The sequence below is a fragment of the Periplaneta americana genome, chromosome 17, assembly GCF_040183065.1.
Source record: "Periplaneta americana isolate PAMFEO1 chromosome 17, P.americana_PAMFEO1_priV1, whole genome shotgun sequence".
Classification (NCBI taxonomy): Eukaryota; Metazoa; Arthropoda; class Insecta; order Blattodea; family Blattidae; genus Periplaneta; species Periplaneta americana.
The window spans coordinates 9,696,313-9,716,377 of NC_091133.1; the positions used below are offsets into that span (position 1 = coordinate 9,696,313).

The window sequence follows — 20,065 nt, forward strand, 5'->3', positions numbered from 1 at the left end:
CGGCGCGCATGTAGACACGAAATCTTCGTGCATCATAATTGAACGTACCTATTAATCTTGATTCTTTCAATATTCTTCCCAGATTGCACGCATACGCGATTGGAATATTGAACTGTGTAGATGCAGCTTTAGTTCCGTTACACACTACTGCGAGAATGGTTTGTCGAGCTATAAAAATGCTTTCGTGTAAGCCTGATTGTAACGGTCGAAATAAGGCACAGCTGACTTTGGTCCTGCTCCCACAGGTAACTTAACCTATTAAATTGTAGTCTATAAAATTTGTATTTTGTGAATGAAATGAAACAATTAATAGAAAGTCAGATGTTCAAATTTATGTAACATCATCGCATATCAAACCCAAAGACCTTGCATAGTAATAATAAGGTCTTTGATCAAACTGCCTTCCATATAGCGTAATAAAATTCTGTTTTAATTAGGCCTATCTATACAGAGATGGCTTCACTGTGTAGCAACGTGTCTCGCTGTGAATACATAAGCATTGGTATATAGCTGTCCCACTGTTACTGTTAAATTAAATTATGATTTCAGCAGATAGTGAAAATGTATTAACGTTATAATAATATAAGAGAAAAGTGCTGTACATGTAATTAACATTGTTAAACCTGTATTTAGCTTTTCGCAATTGGCATTACTGAACAATAACATCGAATTTCTTCATTGCAGTGATCGATACTGTATTTCTCTACCAACTTGTTATCTACGAGTATTTCAACTTCACAATGTCTGAATAGGTTAAGTATTGGTTGTTATTAACATTTTGTAATCGAATTTTAGGGATATATTATTTACATTTTTATTTTATTCACGAAATATCCTAATAAATATCAATCGAGTTCTGAGATTTCCCAGATAAATCCACTCGCTTCTCTCTAACTGAAACTAGTGCTGAGCTGATAATTCCGGTCATTTCGGAAGCGAAAATCGTTTAAATTTTTTGGGAGATTCAATTGATCTTAAATGCAATACATAACCGAAGCCTAAACTAACCGAACCTAACCTGTCACAGATACTTATATACAAGATGTATATAAGCGGAATACAAAGGGAACTATCTCAGCTCTAGTTTAGCGAAAAAAAACTAAAGAAGAGAAAAGATATTACATTTCCATCACTACATAATGAATAGGCCTAATTACATCAGACAAATTATAAAACTTAGAAATATTCGCGGGCGCGCTTCCGTACAGGAGCAGTGGTATTTCCTTTAAGGTTAGAGCCCAGTTTAGATGTGTATGCGTGTATTACTCGAAAAAGATGTCATATAAACATGCGTCCTATTTACCATATATTCTAGCCCCTAATTTTCGATTAATACACATACACACCTAAACTGGGCTCTAATTTTAGAGGAAATGCCACTGCCCCAGTAAGGCAGCGCCCAGATCTGCTTAATAAGATGGAAATGTTGAGGAAAACCTTCCGATATTAGATTTTCATCACTACATTTAGAGTAATAACGAATTCCAGTTAAAATTGTGTTTAAATTGAAACTGTTAACCTATCTGCGATCATCTTCGTTTTCATATTAGCGTAGGACGCAGCAACACTATCAAGCTCGTATTTTCCGTAGTGAATCTCTTTCCAAAATTGACGTCATGTTTTCCAAAAAGATGTAATTTTGTAGAGTATGCTGTCCTCCTTCGCCTCATTTGACGAATTGGAGTACCAATAATAAAAGCCACATTTTAATCTATTTTACCGAGACATGCTACGATATAGCAGGCCTAACCCTTCTTAGCACGCATATTATGGCTAACACCGGTTTATGAAAACGAAAAATGTTACTTCGCTGTTAAATCACAGAAAGTGGCTACTTAGGCCGCGCTAAGAATGTCTATTATTAAGACTCATATATATATATATATATATATATATATATATATATATATAGTTAAACTGGGTTTTATTATGTATAGTACATAGCACATTTCGAGTGTTTCCGTGATCACGGCACACTTGATGATAGTAGAAGCTGTTCATCCAATGTAGTCGTGTATCCTCAATTTTGGATTTGGAATTGAGGACATCGCTGTATGGCTTATGTCCATTCTTGTACTTCATAGAGGTAAGTCTATATTCGTGAATATTGCCAGTTTTTCCCTTCGGTGTAATTAACATTGTAGGCCTAATCACGTGTGCTTATTTTCTTGCCGTACATCACAATTTTGCAATTCATATCCTACCTCATTATCTCCTGGCCTAGTTGCTTCATGAATGATTCCTTACTGGTATCACTTATGTTTTCGGACAGTTGACTAAACAACAACTCATTTCGTTAATCAGCAAGGTACACCAGTCTCTTACAAGGTACATATGTGACACGTTTATTAGATTGAGGGGCAACCTAAGTGGCGTGAGGTCGAGGATCTTATATCATTGAAATCTTTTCACATATTCCTCTTCCTCACGTCACTTAGAATCCCCACAATTAACTCACTAACCTTGTCACATACCTTGTAAAAGTCCGGCTGTTCCTTGCTAATTACTAAGAACTGCATTCGTTGATATTTACGACACCTATAACGAAACATTCAAGGTTATGTATCCATGCGCCACTGTAAACGAATATTGCATACTTTTATCATAAAATATATAGATTATTTTGCAACCACTGTGAATAAATTTGTTTCATCATCTTGCAATCACTTAAATATCTGTTACAGTCATGATGGATATGATCAAGAAGGAACCCGAGGACGACCCGTTGGCTATACAGCCCAGTGATATCACTGATACAGATGAGAAGAAGCCCTTATCAGAGGTACATTGAAAGTCACTAGTTCTCTAATTTCTATGTTCCATAATGTTATACATACTTGGTCCAAAAAGTTTCCGGAATATATTTAATTCGCCGAAAAGAATAATGTTATGTGGTATATTTGTGTTTATGGTGTTGGCATAATTCATGATATCATTTTTGTATAAGCTTCACGATCATAGTCGTTGTTGTTGTGTGGCAACTAGCTGTTGTTGTTTGTGTGATATTCGTTACTCACATGTCAGAATGTGGGATACAGAGTAACGTGCAAATATCAAGTTTTGTGTTTTTTATTTTCTTACACAAATCTCCTTCAGGGATATTGAGAATGCTTGACGAAGCTTATGATGAAGCAGCAATAAAAAATAACGCAGGTCAGTGCCTCGCATAAGCGTTTTTCTGAAGTTCGACCGGAGCGCTGGTCGTCTTTGATAATGTGACGAACGAATATGACACAAACAGCAGCCAGTTAACCACAAAACAACAATGAGCATGGTCGTGGAACGTCTACGGAAGTGACTTCATAAATGATGCCAGCAACACCAGAAAACAGAAACTAACCACATAATATTAATTTCAGTGAGAAAAATATATTCTGGAAGCTTTTGAACCGAGTAGTCTATCTGCTGCTGGTTTATTGTTAGCAGACTTACAGTAGCCTATAACCATCATAAGGTGACAGACTGAGGTGAGCCTATGTGAATGTCGGTCACCTCTTGCTAAAACAGGATACCTTTTTACAGCAGGCCAATATTTCGTTCGAGAGATAATTTAATTGCAATTTTTATTATTAATTATGATTAGCAGAGGTGATGTTTAATGTTTCTAATCTACCATCATCTCTTATTTTGCTGGTCAGGTTCGTCATTTGCATTCAATATAAATTAATGTGAATGCTAATGTAAGAAATAAATTATTTGCAAGTGAAACAGTGACAGTAATAACGTATGTTACACTGCAGCACAGTACATGCATTAGCAATCGGGTTCTGTACTTGGAGAGCAGTTGATAAGCATTATCACGTAAGTGTGTTGATGAGGCGTAAGGTGACATCTAAATTCTAATTGATATCCATTCTACATTTTGAAGAGGATATTTGAATGTAACTAATCCAAAAGAGACAATGAAAGTGTATTTCAAATATGGCGCTCATTTGCAAGACTAACCTATCCAAGAGTTAATTGATGAGCAAGAGGTCATCAGAGATAAAACAGGTGATATGCTATGGAGTGATTAGTTAGGAATTATATCTCAGTATTCCTGCCTGTCATATTACACTATTACAAGTAAATGATTCCATGCTGTAATGGCACAGAAGGCCTGCCATAAGGATTCACCAGGTATTCATGTCTAAACTTTCAAGGACCAGAAAAATAGTCTAAATAAATGTAAATACCTATATATTTCAATTACAATATCGTTTCTTGCTTTTAACATGTGATGACATGAATTATCCTGTGCTGCTATTCTAAATTAATTTGTTATTTTGTCTCTAGTGGACTGATTTATCACTGTGGCAAATTTCTAAGATATGTCTAATAATACTGTCTAACATTGAAAACTGTAGTCTTCAAAAGACGATGTTACCATATATATATATGTAGAGTGAATACTAAATGCCGTATTACCAGGGCATAATAGTCCAACACAAAACATGCATAAAAATAATATAAGACAGACTTAAGCTCAAACTTAAGGCATGTCCTCGTCGAATATCCCGCACTTTCAAATTGCACATTCGTCATTCCGAGCACTAAGCACACAGGTTTTCTAGGAATTAGCTCAATGCCAGACAACGGGTGGGTTACACAGCACACTTTGAAACCTGGTGTCTGCTTGACATATGTAATGGTAACATCACGAGCTTACCTTACTTCACAATGTGGAACAGATACATATAGTAACATCAGTTTGAACTGGGACACTGCACAGAGAAATCACAGTACATTACTTGAAAACAAATCACCTACAGTTATTTTTTTCGCATTTCTTATGCTGAAGTCAAGAAATTCAACCATTTGAGGGACAGGTACATGTCGCACACATCACATCACACAGGAACACTTGATTTCAGCATATCTAAGGCAGCATTGGACTAATGTAGATTGGTTACATAATTGTCAGCATGGGTTTCGGGGGGGGGGGCTACTCATGTGAGAGTCAGTTAGTAACTGTATGTCAGGATTTAGCAGACAGAATAGATTCAAATAGCCAAATAGATGAAGTGATTATTGACTTTAAACACGCATTCGATGTAGTCCCACATGACATACTGTTGGTTAAATTACAATCAACGGGGGTTGACTTCAGAGTACTCCAGTGGATCAAGGAATTTTTAACTTCTCGCACTCAGAGAGTACGGGTGGGGGAGGAATTATCGAGCCCAATCGAAATTACTTCCGGGGTCCCACAGGGGAGTGTCTTGGGGCCCCTTCTATTCTATGCTTTTGTAAATGATCTGCCAGTTAACATCTTGTCGAGGGTTCGATTATTCGCGGATGACTGTATCGTATATAGGAAAATAAAAAGTCATGATCATACTACTCTTCTTCAGAATGACCTCAATAGAATAAACGATTGGGCGATGGCCAGCAAAATGAAAATAAATTCTCTAAAGAGCAAAGCCATTAGCTTTACAAGAAAAAGAAATAAAATAATCGCATCGTATATGTTAGGGGGTGAAACCATTCTGGAAGTTAACAAATGTAAATACCTCGGAATAACATTTAGTAGCGATCTCGGCTGGGGGGGAACACGTTACTGACATAGCGGAAAAGGCATGGAGGGCGTTACACTTTGTGATGAGGGTACTAAGGAAAGGCTCTGATAAATCCAAAGAGATTGCATATAAATCACTAGTTCGTCCAGTAATGGAATATGGTGCTGCATGTTGGGATCCTTACAGATTAGAACATATAAAGACACTGGAAAAGATTAAAAAAAACGGGCTCTCAAGTGTTGTCGTAATAATTCACCATTAAAATGGGACACATTCACGGACCGGAGAACGCGAATTCGATTATGCGCAATGTTCAAAACATACAGAGGTGAGCCTGCATATAAATTGAGAGTCGACCTGGTTGGCGAGTTGGTATAGCACTGGCCTTCTATGCCCAAGGTTGCGGGTTCGATCCCGAGTCAGGTCGATGGCATTTAAGTGTGCTTAAATGCGACAAGCTCATGTCAGTAGATTTACTGGCATGTAAAAGAACTCCTGCGGGACAAAATTCCGGTACATCCGGCGACGCTGATATAACCTCTGCAGTTGCGAGCGTCGTTAAATAAAACATAACATTTATAAATTGAAGGAAAGAAGACAGAGGACGATCACTGGAAAGTTTTCTTTTCTCAATCGTACTGTCAGGGGCTGGACTGCTTTACCTGCAGACTTACTAAAGGCTTTACCAATAACCAAAAATGTATTTAAAAATAGGCTTAAGGACTTTACTAATAGACGGTAGTAACTATTTAAGAGTGTAATTGATATCTTGTTATTTGAAGTGTTCTATCAGTGAGGAAGTGTGTTGTGTCAGTGAAGTGTGTAGTGTCAGTGAAGTCTATTGTGTAAGTGTGTTGGTTTCGGTGAAGTGGCTGTGCAAAGTTTTTGAACAGTGAAATGGTTAGAAGTGTTAGTGAAATCAGGTAGAATCAGTGCAGTGAGTGAGTTGACAGCGAAAAAGTGTAGTGCCGAAAGGTACTTGTGTAGGTATGAACCTGTCACATTCGTGGGTCTTAGTTCGAACTTAGGGTTAAGATACAAATTAGATTTACTTTAAATGTTATTTCAAGTGACCATGCTTCATTTAATTTGGGATGCTCCTTGTTATTATTCTTATATTATTATTATTATTATTATTATTATTATTATTATTATTATTATTATTATTATTATTAATTATTGTTTTTATTAGTTGTGTTTATTATTAATTGTCATTATTGAATGTAATTAGTTACCACTGCCACCGGGTATATACCCATTTGCAGTGTGAATAAATACATACATACATTGTTGTGTTAGTGATATTTAACTTCAATTACTACGCTCTATGGATCAAAAGTAACTACTACTACTACCCCATTTTACTTCTGGGTATTTCTCCTAATATTTCCATAGCTAATCATACCATGATGGTTCCTATCTCATCATCACAATATCCTCTATCCTGCTTCGGTCTTCAAAGATGGCATTTAGTATTCAGTTTGTATACCATGGTTACAAGGGTATTAAAATAAAAATAAAGAAGGCCGTACCTCTTATTGGACTACAATTATTAGGTTATCATTATAGCGACAGTACTTTCTCCTTCTTTCAGTTGAAATGTGTTTCATATCCTTTGAGGTATGTCGATTCTGAAAACATATGTACAACACAATACAGTGATGTTCTCCGCCTTATTAATATCAATTGTACTCCACAAAAATATTTCGATATGTTTTTCACTTGTAGTAGTACTTGTAAATATTTTCAATTGTGTGTCTTATCTAGCTGCTAATGTCTTGTTCTTATATCACTGTCAATTATTTTCATTATACTTTATATTGCATGTGCCGTAAGTCGAAATTAATCCCTACTATGAGGGCCAGAGTGCAACATTAGCACTTGGAATCACATTCTCGCAAATTGTTATAAATATCATGCATTATGTCTCTGTCTTCTGCAGGAAGGGAATTCATTTGATCTGCACATGGCTGGAATAAAGATGGAATGCATCGACGACAGCTGTGATCTCACATCAAAGATTAAAGTCGAGGAAACTTCAGTACCAACTGAATTTGTTTCGATAAAGTGTAAAGCTGAGGTAAGTGGAGCCCATAGTGTGCGCTGACTGTTGTTCCAATATTATTGTTGCATTCTTTTTGTCACTGGGAGTTACACAATGATTTTAGCATATGACAGAGTCATTGTCATTTTCTGTGTAAAATCATTTTATCTCAATATATCGTACATTTCAAATAGGACAATATTTTAATATTCATGTTCAAAATTTAATTTCAGCTCTTGCTACATTTGTTTTTGAGAGACGCGCGAAGATTTAGTGCCAAGGACATAGTTTGATTTTAGTTTTGTAACGTTATTCCTTTCGTCTGAATTCTTGTTATTATTTCCCATTAATAAAATGTTGCTCTGTGTATAAATATGAACACATCATAAGTCTCCTTTCGGCTCATTGTTCTTTATATTTTGTAACACATCTCTAGTGTACACAATTCACTAGTTATAACTTACATAAGATTAGTTTATCACTCTTTTGTAACTGTTTCCAAATTTTAAATATTTTCAAGATATATTGTTATAGCAGGAATGTAATCCCTTCATGACACTAGAGTTCCTTATATTCACTTTTCCTTTTGATAGCTAGGTATAGTTATTGTTCATACATGTTGGAACACTGAATTGAAGCTCGTCAGTGCTTTCCAGGCCTATATTACTGCCAATGAAACTTCGTATAGAATGTCGTTATTCTTAATTTTAGACTAGTACGTTTATGAATTTTATACCCGTTTTTTGTTCCCGTAAGTATTGTGAATTTAACAATATTTTCTTGAAGTCCGTCAGAAACTTATCTTATATAATAATGTGATATTTTTATTTCATTCTACTTGATGAACATTTTCGGTTTTGTAAACCATCACTGTTACCTCTATTGAACTGTTATACTAATCTCTAACAAACTAGGTAACTTTTTCAAAAAACATGATATAAATATTGCGTTCTCTACTAATAATAAATTAAACAACATTATATCAAATAAACTTCAAAATAAAGATCATCTCAAAGATAGCGGTATATATATATGCTGCACTGCAAAGATTTCCCTAATAAATACATTGGCCAAACCCGTAGAAATTATAGAACCAGATTTAAAGAACATATTTCTGATTATAAATACAATAGATAAAAGTCAAAATTTTCCATACACTTAATAGAACAAGGGCATGAACCAAATTGTATAAACAGCACATTACAGATAATTCAGCCTATGAACAACAATCCAAGAACTTATATCGCCAAGGAATACCATATCACACAAGCAATCAATAAAGGTGTAGTACTGTTAAACGAACAATTACCGAACTTACATAGCCCACTCTACAATTTAAAATCTCCTAGCAGACGTAACTTCCGATATGCTGTTACCGTCTCCCCCTCTAAGTTTGAAGCTGGTATTACTTAATCATTCTGTAAACGTAACGCCCTACCGCACTTGTGGCTCATCCGACTTCAGTACAGGATGCACCTCTGCCATACCGTAAGTAAAGATTTTCAGTTAAACAGACCCGCCTTTTTTGACAGTTGTTTTGTAAAATTGTTTTTATAACGTTAATACAATACAATTTTCGCGTAGTTTCAGACCACAAGATTGCTCCTGGGTGCAGCGTAAATCAAAGCATGATGCTGCATATTCATTCCACTGGATTTCAACGATTCACAATTACGCAATAATTATTTGTACATGCAGTTTCATGATAGTTATTATGTAAAAGGCCATAAGAAAATAATTGTCTCATATCTGAAAGGACTGTATATGCTGCAAAACAGCCTTTATTTTGGATTAATTTAATTTAATATGTCCTTTCTTTTAAATATGTATATTCAGTAACGTTTTATCTCACATTTTATATTTTAATACAGTATGGTTAATGTGACCCATTGCACATTAGTATAACAGTTCAATAGAGGTAACAGTGATGGTTTACAAAAATGAAAACGTTCATCAAGTAGAATGAAATAAAAATATCACAGTATTATGTAAGTTAAGTTTATGACGAACTTGAAGAAAATATTTTTAAATGTTAGTACGTTTATGCAATGTGTGAAATTTCTTAAATTTGCCTCTATTGGGCTTAAGCTTCATTGATCAATTACAGTCCCTGTAAATGTTATGGAAGAATTTCTCTACTCTATACAGTAGTAATAGTGGTGGTGATGGTGGTGGTGGTGGTGGCTGCGGGGGCCGGGCAGGGACAGTGGTGATGGCAGTGGCGGTGGCGGTGGTGGTGTTGGTTGCAAATAGCTTTTAGAGACCCAGGAGGTTCATTGCCATCCTCACATGAGATCGGTCTCTATCTAGTGCAAGATTAATCCAGTCCATACCATCATAGCCCTCCATCAATTCCATTTCAATATTATCCTCCCATTTACGTCTTGGCCTCCCAAAGGACCTTTTTCTCTAAGATCTTCTAACTAACATTCTATATACATTTCTAGATTCACCCATTCGTGCTACATGCCCTACCCATCTCAAACTTATGGATTTAATGTTCCTAATTATGTTAGGTGAACAATACAATTCGTGCAGTTCTACGTTGTCTAACTTTCTCCATTCTCCTGTAACTACTTTCCTATTAGCCACAAAAGTAGAAATAGTAGTAGTTTATTTAATGACACTTTCAAATGTAGACGTTATTCATTATCAAGAACCCTTTAGATTCCGTCGCCCTTGGTCAGGATAGAAGCCACGAAGACCAGATCTAACAGTCAGTATTGTTATCTGGTCTGATAGATATGTTGTTGTGTAGTCAACTGTCGGAAAATAGATCTGAAACTCACAAGTGATATCAACACGGCACCACTCATGAGGGAACTAAGGTAGGAGATAATGGAGTAGTATGTCCAATTCCTTTCCCCCTCCATTGCATACATCGCCGGGTAGTTACATATTACATTAATCAGACTTCAGATTCGTAGAAACAATTGTTCTTCTTCCTCTGACATATTGCCAAGTGGATGCTCTGTCTGATAATTAATAGATGTACATACCAGCCAGAATCTCAACAGAGGTAAGTTAGATATCTAGATTATGTTTGTGGTAGGTGAATCTTTCTGTATTGAAGAATTGCGTCCTTACTCCTAGGAAATACACGAAGCTATTTTTTTTTTTTTTGGAATAGGAACCCTATCAATAGAATCATACTAAAACAAGTTACAGAGGAGTGATTGACGTTTAAGAACTTCTTTATAGAATCATTTAATTAGCAATAAAAATATTATATTAATTCATGATTTTAGTAGGTTATTTTACGACGCTTTATCAACATCTTATTTAGCATCTGAATGAGATGAAGGTGATAATGCAGTTGAAATCAGTCTGGGATCCAGCACCGAAAGTTACCCAGTATTTACTCATATTGGGTCGAGGGAAAACCCCAGAAAAACTTCAACCAGGTAACTTGCCACGACCGGGAATCGAACCCAGGCCACCTGGTTTCGCGGCCAGACGCGCTAACCGTTACTCCACAGGTGTGGACTTAATGATATCTCTGTATTCTGCAGGAAGGATTATTTCTGGAATAATTTGTCATGGATTCATAAACAGACACAAAATCATGTAGTGACAGTTTTCAGAAACAGTGGAAATGTTTCCTCTTGTTGTCATTGCGCCATTCTCTTCTAAGATAGCCAAAATATGCTGGATTTTTGGACTGACAGGCCTAACAGTGAAGTCAGTGAATACGAGTATATACATGATAATTGTGAAGACTCTTAACTTCCCCCATGTCCTGCAGGTAATACTATGTAACAATTTTAACCATATGTTATACAGAGTGTAACTAAATGAGTTTTTCAAAATTTGTGAGTATGTAAAGGGTCACATACTGAAGATTTTTCATCTTGGAACCAATGACCGGAAATGAGAATTGGAGTATCTACAGCACTGTTAGATATTGCTTTGCCTGTTCTTGTGATGGCGAACTTTGTACGCATTAAGTATGCAAAATAAAATTTCAAAGTAGCGACTGCAATTTCGTAATGCGTGCAACGACGAACCTTGTTTTGTCCTACTCTCTGGTAGATTCCACGCTCCCCTCTTATGATGTCGAACACAATAAAGATGCGTTCAGTAAACTCATTTACTGTTTCTACCAGTGTTACTTTTACAACAGCCTTCACGCACCTCCCAGGACAAAATCAGAAGGGGTGATGTTAGGGGAGGACGCAGGCCAAGTGACTGGGCATCCCCTTCCAAATACTCTGCTTGACAGTATCTATGAGATGTGCGCAGGGCAGGCGATCGAAGTGTGATGAAGCAGAGTCATGCTGGTAACACATACTATAGCTTACTATCTATGAGATGTGCACGGGGCAGGCGATCGAAGTGTGATGAAGCAGAGTCATGCTGGTAACACATACTATAGCTTACTATCTATGAGATGTGCACGGGGCAGGCGATCGAAGTGTGATGAAGCAGAGTCATGCTGGTAACACATACTATAGCTTACTATCTATGAGATGTGCGCGGGGCAGGCGATCGAAGTGTGATGAAGCAGAGTCATGCTGGTAACACATACTATAGCTTACTATCTATGAGATGTGCACGGGGCAGGCGATCGAAGTGTGATGAAGCAGAGTCATGCTGGTAACACATACTATAGCTTACTATCTATGAGATGTGCGCGGGGCAGGCGATCGAAGTGTGATGAAGCAGAGTCATGCTGGTAACACATACTATAGCTTACTATCTATGAGATGTGCACGGGGCAGGCGATCGAAGTGTGATGAAGCAGAGTCATGCTGGTAACACATACTATAGCTTACTATCTATGAGATGTGCAAGGGGCAGGCGATCGAAGTGTGATGAAGCAGAGTCATGCTGGTAACACATACTATAGCTTACTATCTATGAGATGTGCACGGGGCAGGCGATCGAAGTGTGATGAAGCAGAGTCATGCTGGTAACACATACTATAGCTTACTATCTATGAGATGTGCGCGGGGCAGGCGATCGAAGTGTGATGAAGCAGAGTCATGCTGGTAACACATACTATAGCTTACTATCTATGAGATGTGCGCGGGGCAGGCGATCGAAGTGTGATGAAGCACAGTCATGCTGGTAACACATACTATAGCTTACTATCTATGAGATGTGCACGGGGCAGGCGATCGAAGTGTGATGAAGCAGAGTCATGCTGGTAACACATACTATAGCTTACTATCTATGAGATGTGCGCGGGGCAGGCGATCGAAGTGTCCAAGCCATTGAGACCCTAGTTGAGGACATTGAGGAGGCCCTGCGACTACCAAGACGAAAATTCTTCATGGTGTTCATCGACTATGCCAAAGCATTTGATAGCATAAACAGGCGGACCCTGCTAGACAAACTGGAAAAGGTGAAAGGTCTGGATGCACATACCATCATCCTCATCCGGAACATATTTTCCCAAAACTCAATCATCATAGATGACACAATCACGCAGTTGGAAGGATTAACCCAAACTAAAGGAATGCTTCAGGGTGATCCAATGAGCCCACTTCTGTTCAATGTCATGACTGCTGATGTAACAGACGTATGTACAGAATAAACAGTGATGTATACATACGCAGACGATATGGTGTTTGGCTCAAAAAACATAGAGCAGCTGCAGAAAGCGGTAAACAGTCTCGAAATGTGGACCGAAACAAATGACTTTACCATCAATCAATCAAAGACACTGCAAATGGTATTCAGGAAAGGAGGAAGAACAGTAAGAGGCGATGCCATCAGTCTGAAAAACAAATCCCTGCAAATCACCAATGCATTCAAATGCCGAGGAGTAACACTACAGACTTCAGCAGCATCCTACAAAATACACACCAAAGAGCGAGCAACAGCAGCAATAAAAAGCATTCATGACATAGAAAATATTACACAGCTGTCCCTCTCCACAGCAATGAAACTATTCAACTCCAAAAGCCTCCCATTACTGACATATGGAATAGGGATAACATGGGCAAAACTCAGCTACAGTGACATGAACGCCATCGAAAATGTAAAAGGAAGATTCCTCAAAGTGGAAATGGGGTTATCACAGTACACCCCTCAAGACTGGCATTCGTCCTTGCCTGTGAGACATTCCTGCTGGAAGACCTATGCACCAGACTTTAACTACCAGCTACGAATGCAGAAACAAAGCTATGGAAGATCAGAGAGGAAAAGAGAGCAGAGATATGGACCGATTTCTACTCGACCGAAACCATGATCAACAGAAGGTGGACTGGTCCAAACTTCAAGCTCCACTGTGCCAAAACAAGACTTGTGGTTAATGGCTTCCACCATAAACTATGTAAGAGAACCAGTTTCCACGAACCAGCACCGGACTGCATATGCAGGCTATGTGACAAAATGTGTGTTCGATACCACTGCAGCGTGTGGAAGAAAAGAACTAAATCACTGAGTGAATATAGTAGTGAAAGTAACATCTGAATGCACATTTGTGCGCAATTCCTTTATTTTATGTTGATTAGAATCATTTTCAGTTATGATCTCCAATTCAGAAAGTCAATGCTCTATTGTAAGGCCACATTTAGTAGCTACTTCCAAGAGCGGAGAAGTGGGGCTAGGGGAAGCTAACCTCGCGACCTATGTGTGCGATATGCCGATCTGAGATAACATTCTGTATCATCCATTCAAAAATATTACTGCTCCATAGTTTGTACAGATCTTCTATTAAATCTCTGCCTCTGTGCAGCGTCACAGTTTGCATTTAGAGGGAAGAGAAATAGCAAAATGTTGTAATTTTTTTTTTTTTTTTTAATATTATGCTAAAAAGCATGAGGTTTCTGCGAAAGATATTACAGGTTCGAAGACTTATTCGAGACCGACCGAACATTATAGATTGGTGTTGCAGGGATATCAGAAAAGTTAAATGCTTTAGAGCAGAACAAAGACAAATTATCTCTATGAGTCTTCAATACACACCGATTTGACTTTCCAAAAATGGTGGCGGAAAAGAAAAGATGTTAGAAGGAAACAAGTCCAAAAGGTTTATAATAGCAGATATAGGTTTCGAAAGTAAATTTCTGGATGGTGGTCTTTACATTTATAAAGATGTCCCAACTACTGGTGACTACCATCAAGAAATGAGCTCCACCAGCTTTGAGAAATGGTTGAGGGAGCGAGTAACTCCAAACTTGCCACCTGCCTTTGTAACAGTGCAAGTCTACTATGGACGAAATAATTCGAGTAAGTGGAGATGATGGAAGAGGTAGTGATGATGGCGGTGGTGGTAGTGGAATGATTGTGCTAGTGGTAGTGATAACTCTGTCTTAGCTATGCCTTTGGAGAGAAAAGCACATTGTTTTATGTTTTGTGTGAGCGTAATAAGAATAATATTTATGCAGGATGATTAATACATACCTGTAAAACATTGTGGATGTAATGTAGAGATAAAAGTAAAAGTAAAATGTTCCATACAACTTTTCCCGCAAATCCTTACTTTCAGAGTTATGATGCAAAATGTCCTATCCTGCTAGGTATCAAAAACACGGACCAGTAAACCTTCGAATGTGTAAAGCTCGCCTACATAGCGACTGCGTTAGATGTTTGTTGTTCATACACCCCTATTACGTACAGTTGATTTCGACCTCATAAGACTTCGTTTACTATACATAGGTATGTACTGATTTTAGAATATTACAGACCCTGTTCAACTCATTCCGAACTGTTTCATAGCTATTTTGATGTCACTGCTGTAGTTATGCTATGTTCAGAATGTGACTGGCATAAACGAGCAACTTCAGACGACCCCAGACGTAGAAGTCTGGTGATCTGGCTGGCCAACCAACTGGTGTTCCACTATCTATCTTACCTACACAACTAAGACGACTGAACTAATGACAAAATGAATGTGTACCTATGGAACGTGGTGACTGTACGAACTGCAACAGTACCATAAAACTCAACATACCAACGTACAGTAAACAAAGTCCTATCAGGTCGGAAACAACTGTAGTGGGATGTATGAATAACAAACATATACCGCAGTCGTTATGTATGCTGACGTGGCACATCCGAAGGCTTTACTGGCCCATGTTTTTGATGCCTGGCAAGATATGGCATTATGCATCATAAATCTGAAAGTAAGGATTTGCGGGAAAAGTTGTATAGAACATTATAGTTTTATTTTTACCTCTACATTATACCCACAAAGTTCTTACACGTATTTATGTATCACACTATATATAAGTTAGACTGCTGTATATAAATATACTTGGGTGTACTATATGCAGTAATATGAGGTGGTGTCAGGAAGTCAAGAGGAGGATAGCAATGTCAAAAAAGCTTTTAATAAAAAAATGCAGACCTCTGTAAAAGGAACTAAAGAAGAGACTAGTGAAGTGCCTTGTGTGGAGTGTGGCTTTATTTTTTTTATTTTAGTTGGTTATTTAACGACGCTGTATCAACTACTAGTTATTTAGCGTCGATGAAATTGGTGATAGCGAGATGATATTTGGCGAGATAAGGCCGAGGATTCGCCATAGATTACCTTGCATTCATATTACGGTTGGGGAAAACCTTGGAAAAAACCCATCCAGGTAATCAGCCCAAGCGGGGATCGAACCCGCGCCCGAACGGAACTTCAGACCGGCAGGCAAGCGCCTTAACCGACTGGGCCACGCCGGTGGCTGGAGTGTGGCATTGTATGAGGCAGAAACATGGACATTACGACGAAGTGAAGAGAATGGACTAGAGGCATTTGAAATACGGATATGGAGAACAGTGGAGCATGTGAAATGGACAGACAGAATAATAAATGAAGCTGTGCTGGAAAGACTGGGTGAAGAAAGAATAATGCTGAAACTGACCAGGAAGAGAAAAACGAATTGGCTGGATCATTGACTAAGAAGAAACTGCCTACTAAAGGATGCACTAGAAGGAATAGTGAACGGAAAAAAGTTCGAGGCAGAAGAAGATATCAAATGAAGAGTCCACTGCAAGAATGATGGATGTCACTTTCTTGTCGAAAATGAACCAAGACTGTCAATGCATAGCTTAAGACATATAGAATGTGCATAGAGGGTTATGGTATTAACACTGATAGTCATTGTCCAGTAATGATCGGAAAATCTCAGTTAAGCTTTGAGCACTCAGCATTTCAAACTTTCTATTGCTTCTCCTGCAAAATGTATTCCAAATGACATCAATCATTCTTGCAGTGGACTCTTCAAATGATAGACAACATTAAGATACATGGATCATATGCGGAGGCTAAGAAGAAGGCAGAAAGTAGTGAAGATTTGAGATTGCTGGGTTTTCATTGAAAGACATGCTGGGGTTTCATTGAAAGACTTGGTCTTGGGCAGAAAACATATAATATATAATTTAAAAATGGCATTTAACTGCTAATTCACACAATATTCAACTTGGATAGTCTATGTCTACATTTGTATTTTACATTGCTTTAAGTTCAATGACGTCGTAAGGAAGTGTGCAGTAGCCTACAGAACACTTGGCAATGAGCTTATAATCACAAATAAAGATTTGCCACTACCTCCATAGAGCTACTCTTGTTCTCCATATCGGAATTCTAATATACTTGTGCTGCGGATATAGAGCAAATGTTTGTATGATGTTGTGAATACTTCTCGCTTATCGCGATTACGTCATAATCAAGACTGTGGAGTCCAGCTCTCTACTAAACGCGGCCCTACAATAATTTTTCCTCTAAAGATGCGCCATCTCTTTTATTTCCCTCTTTGCAGGAATAATCATGTGATGTCAGCACAGTGGAAGATGATCGGGTGCCCAAACCATTCAAATGCTATGACTGTGGAAACTGTTTCTCTGAGATGGAAGATCTGAATATTCATGTGCGCAAGCATACATGCAGGGAGGCACTGAATTGCGATGTTCGAGAAAAGTGTTTCTCGAATTCTACAGAACTAAATAAGCATGCTGACAAACGTAAACGTGAGAAAACTTTTAAATCCGACGTCTGTGGAAAACGTTTCTCGCAGTATTCTAAACTTAAAACGCATACACGCATACGTAAGGGCGAGAAATCATTTAAGTGTTCTGAATGTGAAATGTACTTTTCGAGGTCGGATCATTTAAAACAACATTCACGTGTTCACACTGGGGACAAACCATTTAAATGCGACGTTTGTGAAATAGGTTTTTCGCAGTAATCTAGTTTATTCCTGCATGCACGCGTACATACAGGCGAGACACCATTCAAATGCGATATTTGTGGAAAGACTTTTTCGCAATATGCCAATCTAACCAAGCATACACGCATACATACGGGAGAGAAACCATTTAAGTGTGGTGAATGCGGTATGTGTTTTTCAAGGTCTGATTATTTGAAGCCAGCGCTATACCGACTACGCTACCGAGGCCGACTGGAGATAATTATTATCGGAAAATTTGCATGTACCTTTACCCCATAAGACGACGCTGGAAAATATATTGATCAATTAAATCATTTTCAAACTTCACCACACATTGCAACTGAAACATACTGAAACTTATGTTACACAATCTCATGGGGATTTTCCTCGAATCAGACATGTGAATTATGCATTTGCTTCATTCCACGTCAAATAGCATAAAATGGATCAAATTTTGACTTTCACATGACTGTGTTGTCTTCTGTTACTGAAATTTCTGTTTGGACTGAGTTGAATTTGGAAGTAACCGTAACTTATGGCAAGAGAATAGATTTAATCTAAGTGTAAAAATGCGTCATTTTTCTGTTCTATTCCCTCTTTATATTTTAGGAAGAGTTACGTGACTTGGACACAGTAAAGGACAAGCTGAAAGTGGAAGTTACAGCAGAGGAGAATGAGATTCTGACCGATAGGTGAGTGTGGTGTGCGAGTCTTCACACTGTCCTTTCCTTCATTGTTTCATTAATATTATCGCATACAACATTAATTTGCATTGTATTATGGCATGGAATGATTTGGCCATTCATTAAGAACTAGTCTGGAAGAAGACTAAGAACCATTTACTAATAGGAAGCACCAGGGCGACTGAGAAATGGTAGATCACGGAAAGTATGAAAGGGGCAATTACATTATGAAGGCAATGCGGGATGGAGAGTAACCTATATATTATATAGGATACACACAAGATCAAGAAGGCTGACCATTGGGAGTGTCGATGTGGCAGTCTACTTTATCAAGATATGTAGATGTACCAATATGTGATTGTTATTGATATGAAAGGCTTAATATATTTTGGTATTGAAAAGACATAAGTCAAATTAAAATACCACCAGTATTACTAAGATCACCAATCACACTACCACTATTACTGCCACTGTTGACACTACTTCTTTAGCATTGTTTTGTGGTCTTTCTATTCATCTTACTCTCTTGCATTTGCTTGTACTTCGCAACTCGTATGTGATGTAGCCTACTTACCAAATTACGAATCCATACCATTCATCTGTTTATGTTGCTATGTCAGTCTCTCTAATAAAATTGTTTTGTTCAGTTCATCATATATTTTCACTCTGCAAATATACTATAGCTAGTTATAATTATGTTTATAATAACGGGAATGTATTTGTGGTTATAAATTTTACCTCTATTATTTATATTTAGTTGCTATTTTCTCTAACTAGGCCTCATTCCTCCGAATTATGAATTAATGTGTGTTAATAAAGTTAACAAAACTGCTAAAATATTTTGCTCTATATAAATACAGAATTAGAGTTGTCGATCTAATCGAAAAATTGATTAATTTTTAAATCCGAATAAGCGATCAGTAATATACAAATCTGGCTTTCAGGTAGAAGCTCCCTGTAAAGCAGGTTTGAATAATTCAAGGAAAAATTGTTCCGGAGCCGGATATCGAACCCGGGACCCTTCACTTAGCACGCGAACGCTCCTTTACAGGGAGCTTCTACCTGAAAGCTAGATTTGTATAATACATTCGTTACTGGAGGTACGTTAACAGAAAGCCACAATTTAAGTCACACAGTATTTGTGTGCACTCATAGTTGAGTTCTGGCATCTTGTCAGCTCATTTGAGTTATGAGAATATAAAAGGAAAAATTGTGACGGTGTCGTGCTCAGTCGGTAGAGCGTTCGCGCGCTAAGTGAAGGGTCCTGGGATTGTTACCCGGCTCCGGAATAATATTTCCTTGAAATTATTCAAGTGATCAGTAAGTTAGATTCACTCTCCTTTGCAGATGACTATTGATGATAGGACAGCTATGGTCCAGAAACATGTCTAGTCCACATAGAGGCCTATAAATTTTAATAAAAAAGTGTTTTAATACTGCTATAGTTATTTTATGTATATTTTAATTACGATCAGATATGTTTTATTCGATTGATCGAACCTATTAAAAATTATCATGTCGTGAAGGAAACATAACTGCCTTGTAAAGTCTTCGTAGCACAAAATATGTAAGTATATCATTTGCTGCGTTAGTTTTAAGCTGTGATTGACAGGTTCTTGTCTTCTTGCTTTAGAAAGCTATAAGCAGTGATACTGTAAGAACATCTATGCACAAATCCCTTCTGTGAGAAGTCTGCTTAGGTGGTTGTTTAGTTCCAGAACTATTGAGGGACGT

At 37.7% G+C, this 20,065-nt stretch overlaps 1 protein-coding gene across 3 annotated transcripts in view; it reads left to right on the forward strand.

The window, feature by feature from the left end:
- Positions 1-1,959: 1,959 nt before the first annotated feature.
- The window catches only part of LOC138693264 (zinc finger protein 492-like), a 71,473-nt gene continuing 53,367 nt past the window's right edge, over positions 1,960-20,065 (forward strand). Inside the window, exons 1-5 of one of the 3 annotated variants that reach the window (XR_011330267.1) lie at positions 1,960-2,086; positions 2,685-2,782; positions 7,441-7,578; positions 18,258-18,340; positions 19,679-19,898. Coding sequence is in view for 1 of the 3 variants with exons in the window: in XM_069817108.1 (XP_069673209.1) it covers positions 2,062-2,086; positions 2,685-2,782; positions 7,441-7,578; positions 18,258-18,340 (344 nt within the window). In the remaining 2 variants the exon portion in view is untranslated. Of the gene's footprint in view, positions 2,087-2,684; positions 2,783-7,440; positions 7,579-18,257; positions 18,341-19,678; positions 19,899-20,065 lie in introns of those variants that run through there. The other 2 variants (XM_069817108.1, XM_069817107.1) reach the window with 2 other exon arrangements.